We start from the raw sequence: 21,365 nt of genomic DNA, 5'->3' as shown, positions 1-21,365 counted from the left end.
TCGAAGGGGCCTCCACTTGGTCATATGTGCATATCTGTAGTAAGTTGCATGTTCACAGGCTCCAGGCCTGCAATCTGCGTGTTTTAAGAAAGCCATCCTTTTGTCATGCCTAGGCAGTAGCCAAGGGAACAATTTTGTAAATATATGCTTATTTATTTACTTGAATGGGAATATTACAGAAAAAGAGGGAGTGAAAGAGATAGATAGATAGATAGATAGATAGATAGATAGATAGATAGATAGATAGATAGATAAAGAGAGAATTGTGTGTTCATTGGTTAACTCCCCAAATGGCCCACAACAGCAAGGGCTGGGGCAGGCTGAACCCAGGAGCTTCTTCCAATCTCTCCCACATGGTTATGCGGCCCCAAACATTTGTCAGCTTTTGCTGCTTTCCCAGGCTTTAGCAGCAAGTGAGATTGGAAGTAGAGCAGCTGGGACATGAACTGGCACCATTAGCCTATTGTTTGGACATTTTGCTCTACAACTCAGGAGGCATGTGGGGTGAGATGACAGGTGTCACCTGCAAAGCGGGTCATTGCTGCCTCCCTCTTGGGGTCAGATCCTGGTGTGATCCCTGGATATAAGGCCTGGGGAAGTGCCTCTGTGAGGGGTGGCATCTTGGAACCCAAAATGTCTGAGAAAACTCTTTGGAGCACTGGTGCCCCACAGGCCTTCCTCAGCCCTTCCCTTGTCTCCTCTTCCCCAGCAGTTGGTTGGGCCCTCACCATTCACATGGGCCTGTCTGGCCTTGGAACTTCCTCACCCCATTTCCTCTCAGGGCTGAGTAAGTACAGAGCAAGATGTGCTGGGGCCGTGTGGAGGATGTTTCTAGAGAAGTGAAACTAAGGAAATGAGAAAATCTCGGTGGCCTTGGAGTCTCACACTCAGCATCTGGGCCTTCCTAAGCTCTCGGCCTCAGTGGACTAGGAAGATGTGGCTCCTGGTGATTCCTGAGCACCTGATCTGACTACCCCTACCCTGGCGTCGTGCCCAGATATTGCCAGAGGTGTACCAGGACTGGATGGAGGAAAGGGAGATGTTGTGAGGAGGGGAGGAGGGCAGCATGGAAGCTGAGTTTTCATTGTGGATCCATGTGCCTCCTCCCAAGGCCATTTAATCCCCAGGAAGGGCTTAGAAGTGGGTGCCTGTGTTTTCCCTCTTCACTTGTTAGTTCTCGAATTCTCAAGCAGATGGAGGCAGGGTAACATTGGAGTAAATCAGGATCCATTTGAGGAAATCCACATATCTGCCTGAAATTCCAGAGAGTAGCAACTACTAACACACACACACACACACACATGGCCCAGGGAGCAGGATTGATCAGCAATGGAGGAGTCCTGGAACCCAGTATTGTCACAGTGCAAATGTGGTACATCTAATAAGCCAGTTCCCCTGTTCTGGGCTCTGGTCCCAGTGTCCCCCTGCCCTTTGGCCAGCGCGCAATGATGCTTCTGCTTCACTGAGCCCGTCCCTCAGAGACACACTCCCAGCTTCCTCTTTTGTGACTGCAAGGCAGAGGGTCAAGTGCTGAGTTGTGTGGCCACAGAGGCAACTCGGAGCTCTGGAGTGAGTTAAGCAGGAGAGGTGGGGGCTTAGGTGAGCAAGCAGGCAGGGCTGGGTTAGGGGTGCTGTGTGGGAACATGGCAGAAGCCATCAGCTATGCAGACCTGCGGTTTGTGAAGGCTCCTCTGAGGAAGGACATCTCCAAGCTGGGGCAGGGTAAGAGCAGACACAGCCTGATCTTCCCCTGAGTCCCCACATCCCCATCCCCCAGCAGCATTGCCATGGGGTCCCTCCCCTCCTCTCCCCTCCCTTTCTCTCCCTTCCCTCCTCTACCTCCCCTCCCCTCCCCTCCACTCCTCTCCCCTCCCCTCCCCTCACCTCCCCTCCTCACCTCTCCTTACTTCTTCTCTCCTCATCTCCCCCAGACACCAATGAGGATGGAGAGCTCAGCTACAATGTGCAGGTGCATGAGTCCCTGGAGGCTCCCACAGGCTTGGTGCTGCCCCCCACACCAGGGGACCAAGCAGGTATTGCAAGCCTGCAGAATCTGTGTGGGTGGTGTTGGAAATGGGTTGTATACGGAGTGGGGGAGACCACCATCATCTCCAAAAGATGATACCCAAAGTTGGGAAGGAGTAAAAGGAACAGGAATTTGAATCAGATGCCAACAGCATCCCGAAGCCAGTTAGGGTCATGGTGGGGTTTGGGGCACAGCATGGGGCAGCCCTGGGAGGCTGAGCTCTGATGAGGAACAGGGAGGCGTGAGAGAAAAGGGAAAGACAAATACTGGAGAGCAATGAATCGGGAGGAGGGTTGGGGATCAACCCCTTTGCACTTTGAGGAAACCAGAAAGGGAACCCTGTGAGAGCCATGATGGAATCCCCTAGGGAAGATCAGAGGAGATACCTGGGCAGGAGCCTTGAGGTGACCAGAAGTCCCCCAGGTGGCAAGGATGTCCTAGAGCAGTTGCAGGTGGAGGGCAGCAGCAGGGGTCCACAGAGTTGGTGCTTTAGTTGGCAGGAGGGTTTGGGACATGGCCTTGCTTTGCAGTGGGGGCAGCCAGCCTTGTCCTGGAGTTGTGCCCTTTCCTCAGCTGCCAGGGAGATTCTCCTCCAATGAGTTCTGTCTGCTCACTAGCTTCACCAGCAGTGTAGGAGTCCAGAGAGGGAGGGAGGGAGGCTATAGGGTAGGACCAGCTCATGTGTCCCACGGTGTGCCTTGATGGAGATGAGCCTTCTGGCCGTGGCCCCAGAGGCACACCATACCCCTGGAAGGTCCCCATCCCTGTCTCTCCCCACCCATTTCCTCTCTTCTTGAGTGTTAGTTCCCCTTGATACAAGGTAATGACCCTCCATCCGCCTTATCAGGAGCAACCCTCAACCCATATTCTTGAACATTTTCCCTCCTTAGCTCCAAATCGCACCAGCACACAGGTGGGTTGGCCATTATCCACCCCCTCACCTCTGCAGTGGCTCCTAGAGTTGTGGAGGTCAGAAACCCTGCCTACTCCCACTCCAGAGCCTCAATTTTCCTCCCTCTCTCTTTGAAGGCCATGACCATTCCAGCTGTTTAAAATACTTCCTGCTGGGCCTCCTCCTCATGTGTCTGCTGGTAAAAGTGGCTGCCATGTGCCTGGGCATGCACTGTGAGTATGGCTGGCCCTGCCTCCCAAACTACCTCATTTACTGCTCTCCCCAGCCTCAGCTACCCTTGTTCAGCAGACCTCACAGCCATGTCCCTCACACCCTCAGCTTTGGGGATAATTCCCAGCCCCATTGCTCACAAGCGACGTGTCTTCCCGAATCACCAAACTCCTGGGGGTCAGATGTCATACACTGTGGTGGGAAGAGTCACAAGACACAGAATAGTGGTCCGATGGCACAGTGTCAGGGCTCCATGGTCATGGCTGCAGCAGGTGTTCACATCTGCCTCTGCATCCCCTCCCTGTGGCCGCCCAGACCTGCAGGTGTCTCAGCAGTTTGGGCAGATAAGCATGCTGCTGGAAGCCAAGAACAGCAGCCTTGAGGAACAGCTCCACCTTGGAACCACCCAAATGCGACAGATGGAAAAGAACCTGCAAGACTCCAAGGAACAGCTGGCCCAGAGTCAGAGAGCACTAGAAGAGGAGCAGAGGGCACACCAGGCTGCTGAGGAGCAGCTGCAGCTCTACCAGGCAAACAGGACGAAGATGCAAGAGAACTTGCTGGCAGTGCAGCAGAAGCTGAGCCACCTGCAGGACACACTGAGGCCCTTCTTCACCTGCCCCTCACAAGGTACCTGCTCTGTGCACAGGGGAGGTAGAAGGGCTTGCTGGACATGAGGGGTTCAGGCGAGGGAGCACCACAGGCAGGGGTCTGGGAACACTCAGGAGGCAATGAGTTTTGCAAAAAACAAAACAAAAAGGCAGTGGAGCAGAGCTAGTGTTGACCAGAACTGTCGCTGCTGGCCAGCAAGGAGAAGGATGAAGCTACACACTGGATCTGTGAACCACCCTTACCTCCAAGGCTGGCAGAGCGCAGTGTAAGTCAGTTTCAGCCCATGGAGAGCAGGAGGCATCTGGAACCCTGGCACTTGTTGGTGAAGTTGCTTTACCTGGTTTCACAGGACATAGCTTCACTAAGTCCTGGCTCCCATGGAGACCACCTCAAAGTGAAGCATCACCTGCTGCTCTAGGTGCAGGCCGGCAGGGGGTAATGTGGCTGAAGTCCACCAGGCCCTCACCAGGAGATGCATGGATTTGGGGAGTAAGGGTGTGGCAGAACCCTGCTCCACCTGGTCTATCCTCTTTGAAAGCAGCAATGGGAGAAGGGACACGTGGAAGAGAAAGACCAGGCCAAGGAAGGTTGGGGTTCTAGGCAAGGTGCCTAAAGTCACAAACAATTGTAGAGGGAGATCTTGAAAGTGTGGTCAGTTAGACTCTTGCTGTCTGAGGGGGCAGGAAGAGTGTGTGCAGACACCTCCAACTGTCATTTTCTGATTCTTCTGCTCTGTGCTGTGAGGTCCCATACCAGGGCTGCCCCCCAAGACCCCCGTTCCCCCACAGCATCTCCAACTGCTCTTCCATTGAAAGAACAGCACTGAACGACTGTTCACACGACAGCTTCTTCCACTCCACATCTCTGCCACTTCACAGAGGTCCACAGCTTGTGGTGCCTCCTGTCTTCACGTCTCTCCCTGCTTGTGCTAGGGACCAATCCATCACCCAACCACTCACTCCATTTTCCCACTGTTCTTCATGTGTGCTTCACTGCCAAGAGCTGAACTCTGCACGAATCCAGTTGATCATTGTACCTGGGGCTGCACCAGGGTGTGTCGCATCAAGGGAATATTCTGTGTACTGCTACTAAGACACAGTATTTGGCCATGTTTGGTGCCCTGAGTAGCTTTCAGCACAGCTCCACTATGCTTCTTTCCACCTCCCCACCATCCTCTTCCATTGGCAAATACCCCCATCTTGTACCCCAAGGCCTGCATGCTCCACATGAAGGTCTGAGGAGACATTTGACATTTTGCCCATCTCTATCTTTGAATTTTTCTGTATTTATTACCCTACTCTCCCCAGCCCACTCAATGGAGCCAGGGAAGGCTTTTACAAGTGAAAGGCTACTCATGGAATCCCAATCTAACCATGTCGTTCTAGTTGCTTGATCACAGTTTAAAGTAATGCATGTGGAAATGACTTGGATGTGAAATGGGGAATGCTTTAGGCAGCAAAGAGAAGAATGAATGAGTGAGAGGCCCAAAGGACGGTCGCATTGCAAAAGTGAGACTTAACAAAATGCGGGGTATATTATAAAGTATGCATAAATGAGGAGCAGTAACATTAGAAACATCAGTGCTTTGTGAACTCTGAGTGTTAGGAAGTGAGGCAATTGAGTGTGAAGGCCTTTTACGGAGTATATATAGACAGGGCATTTTCTGTGTTGGAGGAGACAGAGCTGAGAATTGTAGACATTTGTTACCAGACATCCACAGGGGTGATGGCCTTGACCCAGGGGTTTGCAGGCAGATCCTGGGGTGTCACTTTCATCCTAGGCGGTGTTCCTGTCACACCCTTCCTACTTTTTAGACACCTGCTGTGCGGTCGGCTGGATACCCACCTGGGGAAGGTGCTTTCACATCTCAATCACCAAGAGAAATTGGCAGGAAAGCTGGGAGTACTGCAAATCTCTGTCATCCAACTTGGCCAAATTCAGAGGTTCTTCTTGGGGTCGTTTTTATCATGAAGTAAGTGAACTGGAGGGGGCGGGGCATTTGATAGAGACACAGCATCAGATTATGATCGGTAGTGCATGCCAGTCCCATGGCTTGGTGGACAAGAACAGTCACAATCCTCAGCACCGAGTAGCCAGCAGCCTTTCCACCCAGTGGCATGGCACTGCGGGTGGTTGCTCCTCATGAACCCACATTGCAGGAACTGTTAGCTGGCTGACATGTGGCCTTGAGGTGTGCAGGGCCCAGTAACCAAAGGTGGTCAGGGACCACAGGCAGGCACTGACCTGTCTGTCACCTGTCACCCTCATCCTTGGCATGTGTCTTTGTCCACCCACCTGTGCTCTCTGAATCTCCCCTCAGCGTTATGCCTGGAACAGCTTGTTGTCGCAGTTATCCAAGGACGCTTCCTTTTGGGTTGGCCTCAGCTATAACAAGGGCTGGAGGTGGAGTGACGGTACGCCATATGGTGGGTGAGTGTGTGTAGAGTTCTCAGTGTTTCCAGCTCTGTGTCATCTTCTCATGAAGGCATATCAAGGCGACTTCCTCCTTAGGTCGTGATTCCAGAATGTTTCCATTAGTTAGTATGACAATTGTGTATTTGTTTTCATCTATTTAATGATGTTTTGGGGCGGGGAGTCTTAGTCTTCATTCTATTCCCAAGTGTCTAGAACTCCCTGCCACTGTTAAAAATAATGAAATAATTTCTAGGTTTGTATCTGCAGCCTCATTCAGAGGCAGAAGCTGATTTTCAGCCAAGGTTTTACAGCTGCTGGAATACCTGGGCATTCTAACTTGCCATCCCTAGACACACCTGCCCAACTGAAGCTGGGCTGTCCCAGTCAGGGCCACTGGGGGCGCTAGAGCAGTGCCAAGGAACTAGAGCAGAGGGTGAGTCCTGAGACAAGGTGGCCACTTGCTTGTGTTCCTGGTAACTGGGGTGTTTCTGTCCTGCAGACCTTGAGTAACTGGCTCTTCTCTGACCCTCCAGCCTTTACACTTGACATCAGATGTCTATTCCTGAGCTGTGCGCTAGGCAAGCAGAGTTGATTGGGACTGATACTAGATTTCTTGCAGGGCTGGGGGACACAGGGGAAGATTCAGTAATCTCCTGATTTGACCTTACCCCTGCAGGTTTGGTCGTGGTAGCTCAAACTGTGCCATGTTAGAGTACAATGGATTATGGTCTCTGAAGACACAGGCGTGCAATACGCCTCTTCCCTGCATCTGTGAGATGGCATCTTTCAGGTTTCCAGATGGGAATCATTCTTTACATAATCCAGGTAAGAGTGGATCTAGGGCTGTGGTGTGGTTGGCCTGGGGCAGAGGGGTGCAGGGCAGGATCCCAGCAATCAGGGGAACCGTTCTTCCCTGAGGGAGGAGTAATTGTGGCCTGGTTGGATATGGACATGGGCAGCTGAAGATCTAGTGCTAGAAGGACTGATGAAGTGGCTGTCCAGGGGGCTGGGTGTGGGAACAGACAGGACTGAGTGGGAGTTCAATGGCAGCCAACTGTGGAGCTCACTGATGCTTTACTCTTCCAGGTGTTTAAGTCAAGAGCTTGCTGGGCCATCCCCATCCCTCTGAACTGAGGCCTGCAGTGCCCAGCATTTCCTCACCGGGCAGTGTCTAGTCAAGGCCAGACCCACATCTGACACTTGTCACCAACTGCCTGCTTAAACCTTGGCCCAGCAACTGATCTGTTCCTGGTAAAAAAGTGAAGAAATTTCTAGAAGGTGCTGTGGATACCATGACCAAGAACCTGCCTGGTGCCATGGGAGTAGGGGCAGGAAGGAGGGCACTCTGGGCTGACTGGATGAGGGCTGTCCAGAGGCAGCCTGGCAGTTTGATTGAAATTGGCTTAAGTAATTTGCATGTGTTCGTCTCATGAGTCAGTCAGCTGTGTCTGTTGGGAGAGCCCCCAAAGAGAGCAAGCCTAGGGGTTTATTCAGCCAAGTGCTCTGTCCCGAGTCCACGCTAAGGCCCTGCTACATGGGGAGTGGAGTTGGTCAGGCCCGCCAGGGCTGCCACTCTGTACTCACACGCATGTCCTGACGGCCAAATGCAGAGGCCCAAGAACCCCCAGTCCCCACTGCTAGGAGTGTACCCTCAGCACTGAAGGCTGGGCATAAACGGCTTGATGTGATGTTCTTGGTGGCATAGGAGACTGTCTGCCTCACAGTTGAGGTGATGGTAGCAGGCAAGATGCAGTGTGGGGCAGGGACACATGGATAATTAGCTCAAGCTGAAGAGGGGTGAGGCAGCAGCCAGGACAAGGGAGTCTGTCCTCAGGTTTCCAGGCAACTACAGCTGGTTTTAAGGCTTTGGTCCATTCCAGGGCTGTCATTGGGGCAGGTTGTGCTGAGCATGGCACAAGTGCTCCCTGGCCCTATGCCTTCAGCGAGTTCACCACCACAGATGGGGGGTTATTGTTGAGGGCAAGTCCTGACCTCCCATGGCTGTGAGGCAGAAAAACAAGCACTAATGAAATTTTCTGTGGTCATGGCAGGGGCAGCCTGTATTCAGGCCCGCAGGTTCTGGCTTGGGGCTGCTGCCTTGATACTCCTGCTCTCCTTGACTGAGGGCAGCATGGTGGGAGGGCCTGGCTCTGGCAGTGTAGTCTGCATATGCTGAGGAGCTTGTGGGATGAGGGCAATGAGCAACAGCGGGTAGGACCTGGTTCTCTGGGGTTGTCATCATGGGCAGCTGGGAGCAGGGCATTGGTGATGGAGGAGGGGCTGGTAGGCATCAGGCCTGCTGGATGTGTCCAGGACCTTGATCGTGCCACCCCTGGGGTCTTTCCATAGTGAAAAGCAGTTGGCTCAAGTCAGATGGTCATTCAGGTTGGGGGGTGATTCTGGTGACAAGGGCAGTAAGAGGTCTGACCTGCTTCAGTAGAGCTGGGATGTTGGCCTGGGATGTGTGGCAGAAGGACCCCCTCCTGAGAGCCCCTGTAGTCAGAGGAGTCATGTTCTTGGCCCTGGAGATGGTTGCTTGGGTGTTCCCTTCTCCAGAATCTTGGTGGGCTGGAACTCAGAGAAGGGGACCCTACCTCCTAACCCCGATTTACTTGTGCTGCTCCCTCAGATGCTAACTTTGGAAATCCTCTTGTTTGTGCTCTTCTCCAACCCCCAACCCCTTAAGAATTTCTCCCAGTTAAACTACTAAATACTCGCAGCTGCTTCCCCCATGTTTTGTTTTCCGTTGTTTTATTTTGATTGGATGATGTTTACATACTTGAGAAGGATGCATGCTTTGTGGACCCTGATTAGTTTGGGAAGGGGTGAAGAACTGGGAAAATAGATAATTTGTTCCCCAATTTTCTTTTTTTTCCTCCTGTATCTGGCTGAATGGAAAAGAGAAGGGGAGAAAACTGCGCCCTAACTCTAACCACATCAGTACTTGGGGATGGGGGACACACACATGATATCCATTCCAGGGTGCCTGGTATTGAGCATGTTCTTGCTGTACTACTGAAGTGGTTTGGATAGTTCTGAAATGTTGTTCATTTCATTGAACTAAGGAAGAAGAAATCCTTCCAAGGTCCATCAGCTAACAAAATCTCCAAAAACCCAAATACTTGCTGCCAATGCTTGCCTGCAAGAGTTATCCAATTTGTTCTGCCTTCCATCCTCTGCTATGATACCAAACATCCTCTGTAGGCATCAATGGACTGCCACTGCCCCTTGTGCATCTGAGCATGCTGCCCATGGCACAGTCTTCAGCAACTGAAGAAGCCCAGTTCTGATTCATGCATTCCATGTTCAGCCCACAGATCCTGCTATTGTCTCCGTGGTTGGAGTTCTGAGTCCAGTTGTTCGGTTTGGGGTATCTCCAGAGAAACCTAGTCTGAAGTGACCCCAGTCCTGACTCCTGAGTGTGCTAGCCAGTACAATGTCCAGTTTAGTCTATCACCCACATCAACCTCCACTTACAAAAGGTGGTTGTAGTTGCTAGGTCAGTTCTGTCTCCTGTCCCATTCATTATGCAAACAAGTGGATGCTGCCCACCACACACTTGGTCCTCATGCACAAGTGGGAATTCAGCTTGATTGGAATGACCCCAATAAGTCCCATCCAACCGGTCTCCTGCCTTGGTTTCGGCATATGCTGGTATGTACAGCAGATTGGTTCTGTCTGTCCCACATCCCATTTGGCCTTTGTACACATCAGTCAGTGCTATTCCCTAGATCAGCACGCCAACTCCACTATCCAGCCCAAATTTATGCTAGCTGGTGCTAACGCCAGTCCAGCCAGGTCCACCCGCAGCCCTGGTTCTCGTGCTCACTGATGGGAGCTTCAGCCCAAAAGAAAGGTACCCATTGTTTCTCTGCTAGGCCCACCACCAGTCCCAGATCTTGTGCTTCACAGAAAGTCCTGCAGTCTAGCTTGAAAGGACTACCAAGTATTTGCCAGCTAATAATGTGGCCAAACCTGACCAGCTGGTACTTGCCCTGGCACATACATGCACCTATGGATACATTCAGTTAGTCCAGCATTGCTCTCCCCATGATCTAGCTCACATGCAGGCCAATGGGTGTTATACTCTGCCTAACCTTGTCTGTCCCCAGTCCCAGTTCCCACCAGCTCACCACGGGATCAGTAACACTACAGTGGGTGTTCTTGCTGGCCCCCTCAGGTTTGCTTCCTCCTGGCAGCGCTTCACATGTGCTGGTGGGTGCTACAGTTCAATCTGGCATGGCCTGCCCCACCTTGGCTGCACCTCGAGGTTATGTAGCCTTGCCTGGCCCAGTGTGCCCCAGCTGCTCATGTTGGTGAGTGAGTGAGTGAGTGAGTGCTGCCACCTAACCCAGCCCAGGCTGTGACCAGTCATGTCCCTTATTGTATTGGCTGGTGTTGTGCCCAACCCAGGTTGTCCTGCACACTGTCTTGGTTCTCACATCTGCCAATAGGTATTATAGCCCATACTACCTTACTGGAACCAAAATTCAGTGTGAGTTCTGAGGTGTGCTCCATCCTGCCAACCTGCAGTCTGAGTCCAGTTGCTCCGGAGGCTGACGAGGTCCTGCCACAGTTAAGGCCCACTTCCCCCATGTTGTGCTCTGGAGTTCTTAAGAGGAGATACAATGGGATTCCCTTAGGATCAAGGTCCTACTCATTCAACCTGAGTGAACACCAAGGGACTCCTGGTGTGGGGTGATGGATCAGGTAGCTGATCCAGGATCCACTCCAGGTGCTGGGTGATTATGACGAAAGGAGCACTGGAGTTGGGTTTCATTGATCTGCAGTCAAAGGGGCAGCCTCTTTCAATCCTGGAGACCCCACATCCTCCCCATCACCTGGGGAACCTGCAGGTCAGCCAGGCCATCACAGAGAGGACAGCAAAGTGCTTACACTGCAGCAGTGGATGGCCAGAAGCAGGAGAGGCAGTGGGCAGTGGGCAGTCGTCCCCCACCAGAGTGTGGAATGCTTGCACTTCCAGGACAAACTCCTGTGGCAACATGCTCCCACCACCAATCAGCCTTCATCAGGGGTCTCCTCCATCCTCAACATCCAATGGTCATGGCCTCAGCCTCCAGGAATCCCTCTTACCATGCAGCTCCCCCTCCCTTTCAACCTAGGAATCTTCACCTCAGTCTGAGGTAGGTAGTCGGGGTTCACAGGTACCTGAGCCACCAGCTCACACAGGAAGATCTATTGGCACAGGTTGAGAGAACATGTCAGTTTAGTTTTGGGAATTCTGCAAGAGTGCAGTAGGGAGGGCACCGTTCTGGCTCTGCTAGGGTAGAGAACTTCTGATAGGGCCAGGTTCCTGGAGTTCCAGGGATCCACTTTGGGTATCTCAAGGGTATAAATGCCACTGTCACAAATGGGATGTCTGGCCAGTGATCCCAAGAGGCATGCTGTGCCACAACACGTGCTTCATCACTTGTTTATTTCAGTCCCTTAGGGTCAGAGGAGGGGGTGGGGACAGTGTGAGTCACAAAGCACACTTAGTGTCCAGGACTAGCTCTACAGCAAGAGGTCCTAACCCTAGTGGTTCCTAGGAAAGGTGTGTGGGTGTGGACATACTTGGTAACAAATGTGTAGTCCCATGGGCAGCCTTTGGGTGCACACCTCCCAGTCAAATGAATCGTGTGTAAAGAGTCAATAGCCCAATGAGCTATCATTTGTAGGACAAGTGATGGGTGCTCCCGAGAATCTCCTTGAGTTTAAAGGCCTGCTGATTGTCTCTGTCCTGAAAGTTCTGCCCATCAACTTTGCTTAATGAAGGACTCCCTCGATGTGACACCAAGGACGTCTTCTCTGAGCTCAAATCTTCACTACACAATACATGCAAACCCTGATCTTCTGTGACTGTGATATTGTATCCTGGGGCTGGAGCCACTGTCATCCCTGCTGATGCCACCTGCATCCTGAGTTGGCTCTCTGTGCTTTCTTTCAGCCTGGAGACACCAGCACTCATGAAGGTATTTTCAATGTCACCATTTAATGCAGAGCCAATCGCTTCTCGGCCTTTTGGCTAAGATCAAGTGTAGTAATGCAGAGCGGAGAAAGGCTCTGGGGTAAGTCCCAGGGACCCTCGGCAATCCCTGACTGCAGTGACCTCAGTGTAAAGCTCCTAGGAATATGGGTGAGACATGTCTTTCCCTTCATTCTGACGGATGGTGACTGACTTCACAGAGTCCTGTAATAAGGGTTTGTGCTCACAGTGTCTCCAACATACATGCCTTTAATTGAAATCGAGAGTATCATGCATTTTAGTATGGGACATAGCAAATTCTAGGGTATCTGAAATTGCAAAACAAGCATTATTCTGTCAGATCGTTGTGTTCCCATTATACCATGCTTCCTCTGCAACCTGGGAAATGCATCTATCGCTGCTATAATAAATGGCTATAAACCCAGCATCGTCTACCGTCATTATTGGAAATTTATTCTCTTAGGGACCTGGAGCTCATAATTGCAAAACAGGTGTCTTTAGACTAAATTCCAGAAGGAACCAGGGCTGGTTTTCTTCTGCAGGCTCATGGGAAACCATCCTTCTGTCTTTTCCGGCTTCCAGAAGCTGCTTGCATCCCTTGACTGCTGGTCCCCTTTCTTCACCTGCAGACCCAGCAAGTGCTGTGGGAGTCATCCTCACCTCACACCTCTCCGACCCTCCATTCCTCATCCCATTTCTTTCTTCTCAATGCTGGCAGAGGTATGATTGGTGGATCGATGAGAATCAAGCAGGCCAATTTCCCCCTCGAAGGGGCCTCCACTTGGTCATATGTACATATGTGCAATAAGTTGCATGTTCACCAGCTCCAGGAAACAGAAGGTGAGTGCTTTAGGAAGGCTGTACCTCTGTCTGCCGTGCCAGGAGCATCGCCAATGGAGAGTCTCCTGCATTCTGGTGGGCTGCAGCAATGAGTACAAACACAGCCTGTTTTTCAGAGCCCCCTGTGACCTCTTGGCCTTCCTGATGCTGGCTGGCCTTTCTCCAGACTGGTAAGGGTGAGTCCCTTCCATCCCGCATGGGCTGTTAGTCTGTGGTTTGGACTCTTCCTCCCAGCTATAAAAGCTGCTTCAGGTAGGAGGAAGGTGTAATTCACCATGCCATTGGTTTTAGCTATCTCCCTCTTGGTATCCATTCCCAGTGGGATGCCCAGATGTAAGGCCTGGGAGTCCCTCTGCAAGGTGCTGTGTCTTTGAAACCAAAAGTTCTGAAGGCACTCTGTCAGTTGTGAGTTGGTTTGGCCCACACCACTTCCAAGGGTCTGTCAGGCCTTGGCACCCCCTCCATCCTCAGTAAGGCTTGTTTCCTGTCAGGGCTGAGTAAGTACAGAGTGGGAAGAGCTGGGGCTTTGTAGAGGAAGAACCTTTCTAGGACAGTGAGATTAAGGAAATAAGAAAATCTCGGTGTTTTGGAGTCTGCATGCTCAGCGCCCAGGCTTCCCTGTGTTCTCGACCTCAGTGCATTAGCAGGCTGTGGCCCTTAGTAATTCCTGGGCACTTCCTACCTGACTCCATCCTTGGAGTTGTGCTCCAGTGTTGCCAGAGGTGTGCCAGATGTCATGGAGGAAAGAGTTAAGGCACAGGCTTGATCAGTCAGAGAGGGGAGAAGGGCCAGGGAGAAGCTGCAAGGAGGGAGCAATTGAGAGGAAGGCAGCAAGTGCTGACCCAACACTGTTGGTCTGTGTACTTCCTCCCAAGGTTATTTCATCCCCAGGAAGTTCTTTGGCCTGGGCACCTGTGTAGCATCCTTACTTGCTAGTTATCATAGTCCCAAGTGGATGGGGACTATGTCTCACTGGACAAGCCAGCAAATCAGGATCCCTTGAGGAAACACACAACTGTCTGAAACCCTAGTGATCATTAACTAGTAACATACACACACACACACACACACACACACAAACACAGACACACATATGCCCTAGGGAGCAAGGAAAGTCAACAGCAGTGCAACAGCCCTGGAGCCTGGCACATACACATAGGCAGTTTGTGCTGAGGGATGTTAAATATACCCAGCCTGCCTCCCCTGGTCTCTGGTCCCATGTCTCCGTGCCTCTGAAGCCAGGCCCTAATGGTATCACTGCTTCACTTAGCCCATCTACAACAGGCACACTTCCATCTTCCTCTTTTGTAACTGCAAGTCACAGGATCAACTATTGAGCAGTGCAGTCACAGAAGGAACTCAGAGCTCTCTAGTAAGCATAGTGGGAGTGGAGAAGGGTTTATGTGAGCACGCAAGTGTGCTGGGGACAGGGGTGCTGCAAAGGAACATGGCAGAGAACATCAGCTATGCAGACCGGCAGTTGGTGAAGGCCTCTCTGAGCAAGAATATCTCCCACTCGGGCCAGGGTAAGTGCACCCGCAACCTTCCTTTGAGCCTTCAATCGTCCAACCTCAAGGCCCACCACCATGGGAATTCTCTTCTCTTTACTTCCCTTCAATTCCCTCCCCTCTCCTCTCCATTACACTCAATTCTCTTCTCCTCTATTTTCTCTTCTTCCCTATTCCCCTTCCCCCCTGTTCTATTCTTGTAGGCACTGATGAGGATGAGGAGTTCAGCTACGAAATCATGTAGGTGCCATCAGCCCCAGAGAATTCCACAGGCTTGGTGCTTCCCCTCCGAGTCAGGGAAACAAGCAGCTGCGGCATACGCGAAGAGGGGCCAGGGAGAAGCTGGCCCCTAGCTTGCGTGTGGAGTTAGTCTTCAGAGGATGCTATGCTAGGTTGGGAGGGAAAAGAGCAACAATTGGAGTCAGGCGTCAGCAGCATCCCAAAGCCAGGTGGGCTTCCTGGTGGACACTGGGCCTAGGACTGCCTCAGGGAGCTGAGCTAAGATGAGGAATGGTGAGTCCAGCATTGAAAATCAGAAGGTAGACATTAGACAGTGATCAATAAAGAGGAGGGCTGGGGGGTCAACGCCTCTCCACCTTGAGGAAACCCTAAAAGGAACCCCAGGAGGGTGATGATAGGGTCCCCTGGAGGAAGATCAGGGGAGAAAGCCAGTCAGGAGCCAAGGGAGTCCAGTGGTGGAATCCCAGAAGCCCTGCCAGTATTCAGGGCATAAGAACAGTTGCAGGCAGAGGGCAGCAGTGGGGCCATGGGCTGAGGGTTCTCATTAGTGGAAGGTTCTGGGGCACTGCATGGCTTGGCCTGCTGCTACCTCTGCTCCTGTCCCCAGCAGTCATGGGCTGTGCTGTGTCATCAGATGTGTGGGAACCTCACAAAGGGAAGGAGAGTCAGGAGCAGGAAGAGCCCATGTGGCCTTTCAGCGTCCCTTTCTCAGAGATGAGCCTGTCCCCTACCCCGCAACATCCCCCACCCCCGGGACATCCCCATTCCTGTCCCTCTGTACCCATTTCCTCTCTCCCATGACTGTTAATTCCCCTTGCGACCAGGCAATGACCCTCCACCTGCCTTGCAGTGAACACCCCCAGCCCTTATCCTGGAACACTCTCACTTTTCACCTTCAAATCACCCCAGACACAGAGGTGGTTGGCCACTGCCCAACCACTCATCTCCAAAGGGACCTCCTAGGTATGTTGTCCTCAGGGTATTCCCCCAATTCTGCCCCAGTCCCTCAGTTTTCCTCTTTTGCTCTGTGAAGGCCATGGCCAACCCAGGTGCTCTCAGTACTTCCTGCTGGGTCTGCTTGTCATCTGCCTGCTGTTAAAAGTGGCTATCATCTGCCTGAGTGTACAATGTGAGTATGACTGACCCTGGCTCCCCACTTACCCTAAGTCACCTTGTCCCCTGCTCTCCCAACCTCAGTTATGCTTGCCCAGCAGACTCCACAGCCACATCCCTCACATTGTTAGCTTTAGGGTTGGTTCCCAGTGCCCTCAGCTCACATGCACCTTAACTTCCTTCAACACCAAGTTTCCTCAGCCATCATAAGTCATAGTTCAGCTCTGTGGTGGGAACAGTTGCAAGACACAGAACGGGGTCAAGGACACTGCCAGGTGGGGCTCCAGGGCATGGCTGCAGCAGGTGTCCACATTCCCCTCTTCCAACATCTCCATGTGGTTTCCCAGATCTGCAGGCTTCCCAACAGAAGCTGAGCCACCTTGAGGAGATGCTGAGCCCCTTCTTCACCTGCTCCTCACAAGGTACCTTCTCTGGGCACTGGGGAACTGGAAAAGCTGCCTGGGTATGAGGAAGCCAGGCTAAGGATAGGGGTCTGGAATACCCCAGGAACTTGTAAATGAAATTGGTTTAGCTGGTTTCAAAGCACATACCTTCACTTGGTCTTAGCTCCTGTGGAGACCAACTGAATGCAAAATACTGCTGTCTGTTCCAGGTATAGCCTAGTAGGGGGCAAATTGGCTGGAATCTATTTGGGTTTCTTACAGTGAGGTGGATGGTTGGGATGGTTTGTAGACTTAGGGTATAGTGGACTCTCGCTCCTCTTGTATCTGTCCATTTTGAAAGCAGCGATGGGAGAAGAGACACATGGATGGGAAAGGCTATACTGAAGGAGGCTGGGTTCCCAGGGAAGATGCCAGAGGTCACTGCCTGCAGGGTGGATTGGGTTTAGGAGCGTGCTCAGGGGTTGGGCTCTGTCTATCTCAGGAGGCATGAAGAGTGTGCAGACATCTCCAACTATCATTTCCTGCATCTTCTTCTGCTGCATGCTGTGAGGTCCTGTTTCAGGGTTGAACCTGTTCCCACAGCATCCCCGACTGCTCCTCCATTGAAAGAACAGCTGTGAAAGCCTACTCTGATGACAACTTCTTCCACCCCACACCTCTGCCACCTCACAGAGACCAGTGACTCACTGGGACCTCCCATTCCTCTCTGCCTGTCTGCTGCTTCTGTCTTCACCTCTCCCCTTTGCCACCATGATGTGATACAAGTTTGCAACCCAACTGCTCACTCCTTTGTCCTACTGTCCTTTGTGTGTGCTTCACTGGCAAGATCTGAATTTTGTAGGAACCTGGTTGACCACTGTACCTGGGGCTGTACCTAGGTGTGCCATGTCAAGGGATCATTCTGCTGGCCCCATCAAGACTCTGGTCTCCAGTAATTGCCTGGCAATATTGGATTTTCCTAGCACAGCTTTCCACCAGTACCATACCTTCTTTCGGTATTTGAGAGATGCCCTCATCTCATTCTCCAAGCTCTGCATGCTCCATTACCAATTCTGTGGAGTCATTTGAAGTTTTGCCCATTCCTATCTTTGAATTTGTTCCCTTACAACATTGTAAGAGCTGATGAAGTACTTCATAAACAAAAATCTGAACATGCCATCCCAATCTAGACTGTGTCATAGTTGCTTGATCACAGTTAAGGAAATCCACATGGCAATTACTTAAATGTGTGATACCTGCTGCTTTAGGGAGCTAAAGGGATGAACAAATGAATGAGTGGCCCATGGATGGTTCGGGGGCCCAGGCAAAACTGGACAGAATTTGGATGTACTGAAAAATTTTTCAGAATTGAGGCGAGGATGGGGTGGGTATAGAAACACTAGTAGTATGGGAATTCCTGAAGTGTGAGGAAGTCATACCGTTGAGTGTGAAAGCCATTAACTGAATGCACATAGACAGGGCATTTTCCATGTTGGAGTGGAAAAGTGAGGTCAAGAAGGATTGCAGCAATCTGGGGCTAGAAATCCACAGAGTGATGGCCTCAGATCCAGTGGGTTATGATTAGCAGGCAGACCACCAAGGAATCAGGTGCTGCTGTCACTCTCTCGTTTTCTAGACACCTGCTGTGTGGCGGGCTGGAAACTAATCAACGAAAGATGCTTTTACATCTCACTCACTAAGAGAGATTGGCAGGAAAGCCAGGAGTATTGCAAATCTCTGTCATCTAACCTGACCACTGTCAGAGACAATCCTTGGAAATATTATTATTCAGAGGTAAGTGAACCCACAGCAGGTGCCATTTGATGGAGACACTTCATCTGCTCAGATCAGCAGTGCATGCCCGCCTACGTGCCCTAGCAGACACGGAGGGTCATAATCCTTAGCACCGAGAGGCCAGCAACTTTTCCGATCTCACAACACAGCGATGCAGGCAGCCCCTGTTCACCAAACAGTGTTGGCAGGAACTCCTAGCTGGCTGGGACATGGCCCTTGAGGAGCGAATGACCCAGTCTCCCATGGGTGGTCAAATATCACAGACAGGCTCTGCACTCTCCTCTGAGACCCTCATCCTGCAGGTTCCATTTTTGGATACACACCTGTGCTCTCTGAATCTCCCCTCAGAGTTCTCCCTGGAAGAGTTTATTGTCAGAAGTATCTGAGGACACTTCGTATTGGGTTGGCCACGGCTTAATCAAGGACTGGTGGATGTATTGGGGGTGAGTTCTTTGAGAGTTTTGGGAGTGTTTCCAACTCCATTCTATCTCCTTGTAAAAACGTACATACCGTGGCAACTTCCTCTTTAGGTCCTGAGTCCAGAATGTTTCCATCAGTTAGTATTACGATTGCCCATTTGTTTTCCTCTATTTAAAAACATTGTAGGCATGTCTCATACTTTATTCTCTAGTATTTAGAACTCCATAGCACAGTTAAAAATAATGAAATAGTTAACAGGAAGAAGCAGAGTTTCAGCTAGGGTTTTACAGCTATGGGAAACCAGTGGGCATTCTAACTTGCCATCCTTAGAAACACTTGCACAACTGAAGCTGGGCTGTCCCAGTCAGGGCCACTGGGGGCGCTAGAGCAGTGCCAAGGAACTAGAGCAGAGGGTGAGTCCTGAGACAAGGTGGCCACTTGCTTGTGTTCCTGTGTAACTGAAGTGTATCTGGCCTTCTAGTCTCTTCTGCTGGCATCCTGAATCAGTCCCTAGGACATGTGCTAGGCAGTCTGAGAGTGATAGGAGTTGGACCAGGTTTTCCCGATGGCAAGGGGACAGAGGGGAGAATTCAGTTACCATTCAATACAACTTTACCACCTGCAGGTGCTCCATGTTAGACTATAGGCAGTCATGGTATCTGAAGCCAAAGGTGTGCAATACCCCTCTTCCTTGCATCTGTGAGATGGAGTCTTTCAGGTTTCCAGATGGGGACCGTTCTATGTAGAATTCAGGTAAGAGTGGAACAAGTGGCATGGTGGGTCTGGGTCAGGGATGCAGGGCAGGGGCCCAGAGTTCAGAAGGAAAAGTTCTTCCCAAAAGAGGAATTGTGGCATGGTTGGTATGTACAGTGGCAGGTAGCATTAAAGGGAGCTGGTAAAGTGGTTATCCAGGGAGCTGGGGGTAAGTTTCAGTTAGGCTGGATGGGGACACCATGGCAATCAACTGTGGAGCTCATTGATACTTTATTCTTGCAGGTGTTGATGCCAAGAGTTTATAGAGCTTTCCCATCTGACCTCTGCCAGCAGAATCTAGCTGTAGCCTGACCCACACCTGACTTCTAGAAATAACTGTGGACACCATGGCCAAGAACCTGCCCTGGTGGCAAGACATTGTATGTGGGCATGAGGGCACATTAGCTGAATGGTTAAGGGCAGCCAGAGCCAGCTGGGAAGTCTAAATGAAATTGGTTTAAATAATTTGCACTTGTTAGTCTCGTGTGTCAATAATGCTGTGTGTGGTTGGGTGGGTTCCACGGGAAAGCGAGCCCAGGATTGGGTCGGCTAGGTGCTATGTCACCCTATCCATGCTGAGGCTCCTCTACATGAGGAGAGGAGTCAGTCAGCCATTTAGGAACTGACACTCTGTGCTCACAGGTGTGTTCGGGCTCCCTGTCCCAGGCTTGGCAGTGAGTTCATTACCACAGCTGGGGGGTTGTTGTTAATGGGAGGTCCTGACTTGGGGGTCCAGGGTTGGGAGGCAGAAGAGCAAGTGCTGGTGAAGTTGTGTGTGGCCACAGCCAAGGGCAGCTGTGTGGCCAGGCCCTCAGGTTCTGTTTCTGTTGCCCTCACACTGCATGCTCTCCTCAGCTGAGGGCACCATGGCTGGAGGGCTGGTGCCTGGTGGTACAGTCTCCACAGGCCAAGGGAGCTTGGGAGATGAGGGTATCACTCAATGCCACTCATTGGTGGCCAGGTGTGCCCAGTTGTACTAGGTTCTCTGGGATGGTCATCCAGGGAAGCTGGTGGGGGCAACAGCAATAGAGGTATGAGGGGCAGGTGGACGACAGACCTGCTGTGTATGTCCAGGAGCTTGACTGCTACCCCTGAGGTTTTCCCATAGCAAGAAGAGGTTGATCAAGTCATGTGATCCACCTAGTTGGAGGGTGATTCTGATGATTTGGCAGAAGGAGGTCCAATCAGCTTTGGGAGAGCTAGGGGTCTGCCCTGGGAAGCATGGTGGAAACACTCCCTCTTTTCACAGTTCCTGAACCATGTTCTCTGCCTTGTCTCCTTATCCTCTAGGAGCTTGGCAGGGCTGGAGCTCAGAGAATGAGACCCACTTCCAGTCCACTAACCCCCTCCTCCTTCTGCTGTTCCTCAGATTCTAACTTTGGAAAGTGTCTAGCTTGAGATCGTCAGCACCCCCAACCCCTCACCAACTCCTGCCTCCTCAACATCTTAATACATTCAGATGCTTCCTCCAAGTGGTGCTTGGGAGTTCTCAGGGAGAGAGAGAAAGGGATTTCCCAGTGGTCAAGGTCCTGCTTACTCATGCTGAGTGGATGGCAGGAGTGTGGGAGGTTGTTCAGGCAGGTGCTCCAGGTCCACTCTAGGTGCTGGATGGTTTTAGTGAAGGAAGCATGGGTGATATGTTCAAACAGATGGGCAGATGAAGGGGCAGCCTTATTCAGTCAGAGAGCCTATCTCTGCCCTGTCATTAGAAGATGCATGTGGGTGGCCAGGTCAGTTCAGGGAGGGGAGTGAGGGACTTATGCTGCAGCAGTAGGTGGCCAGAAGCAGGAAAGGCAGCAGACAGTCATCCACTAAAGTGCAGAATGCAAGGCACATTCAGGCCAAAATCATGCAATGACAGTGGAGGCGCCTTCAATTAGCCTTCCTTGGGATCTCCTTCTACCCCTATCACTAAGCAGTCAGGGCCTCAGCCTCCAGGGAGCCTCCTAGCATGCAGCTCCCTTTCCTTTCCGACCTAGACCTTACCCGGGTTATGTAGTTACTCTGGCAATGAGCTTGCAAGGAGGATCCATTGGCAAGGATTGAGAAGATAAAATTGGTTTCCTTTTGGTATTCTGCTGAAATGCGGTGTAAAGGAACTGTGGTCGATCTTCTGGGGCAGAGAGCACCTGTGAGGGGCAGGGCATGGTGC

General features: G+C 51.5%; 1 protein-coding gene across 1 annotated transcript; it reads left to right on the top strand.

Annotated features, from left to right (window-relative positions):
• Positions 1–1,499: 1,499 nt before the first annotated feature.
• Positions 1,500–19,741, top strand: LOC121144945 (B-cell differentiation antigen CD72-like). Its single transcript, XM_040963590.1, has 14 exons — positions 1,500–1,722; positions 1,932–2,033; positions 3,056–3,151; positions 3,465–3,779; positions 5,576–5,733; positions 6,082–6,191; positions 6,853–7,001; positions 14,355–14,528; positions 15,784–15,879; positions 16,211–16,285; positions 17,883–18,040; positions 18,389–18,483; positions 19,086–19,213; positions 19,457–19,741. Exons 1-13 carry the CDS (start codon positions 1,644–1,646, stop codon positions 19,204–19,206), a joined length of 1,728 nt encoding a protein of 575 aa, XP_040819524.1. The 5' UTR covers positions 1,500–1,643; the 3' UTR covers positions 19,207–19,213; positions 19,457–19,741.
• Positions 19,742–21,365: the final 1,624 nt, after the last annotated feature.

The sequence above is a fragment of the Ochotona curzoniae genome, unplaced genomic scaffold (genome assembly GCF_017591425.1).
Source record: "Ochotona curzoniae isolate NIBS_2020 unplaced genomic scaffold, NIBS_Ocur_1.0 scaffold_3208, whole genome shotgun sequence".
NCBI classification, from domain to species: Eukaryota; Metazoa; Chordata; class Mammalia; order Lagomorpha; family Ochotonidae; genus Ochotona; species Ochotona curzoniae.
The sequence above is the reverse complement of the archived record's forward strand: the minus strand, read 5'-3'. Positions and strand labels throughout refer to the sequence as shown.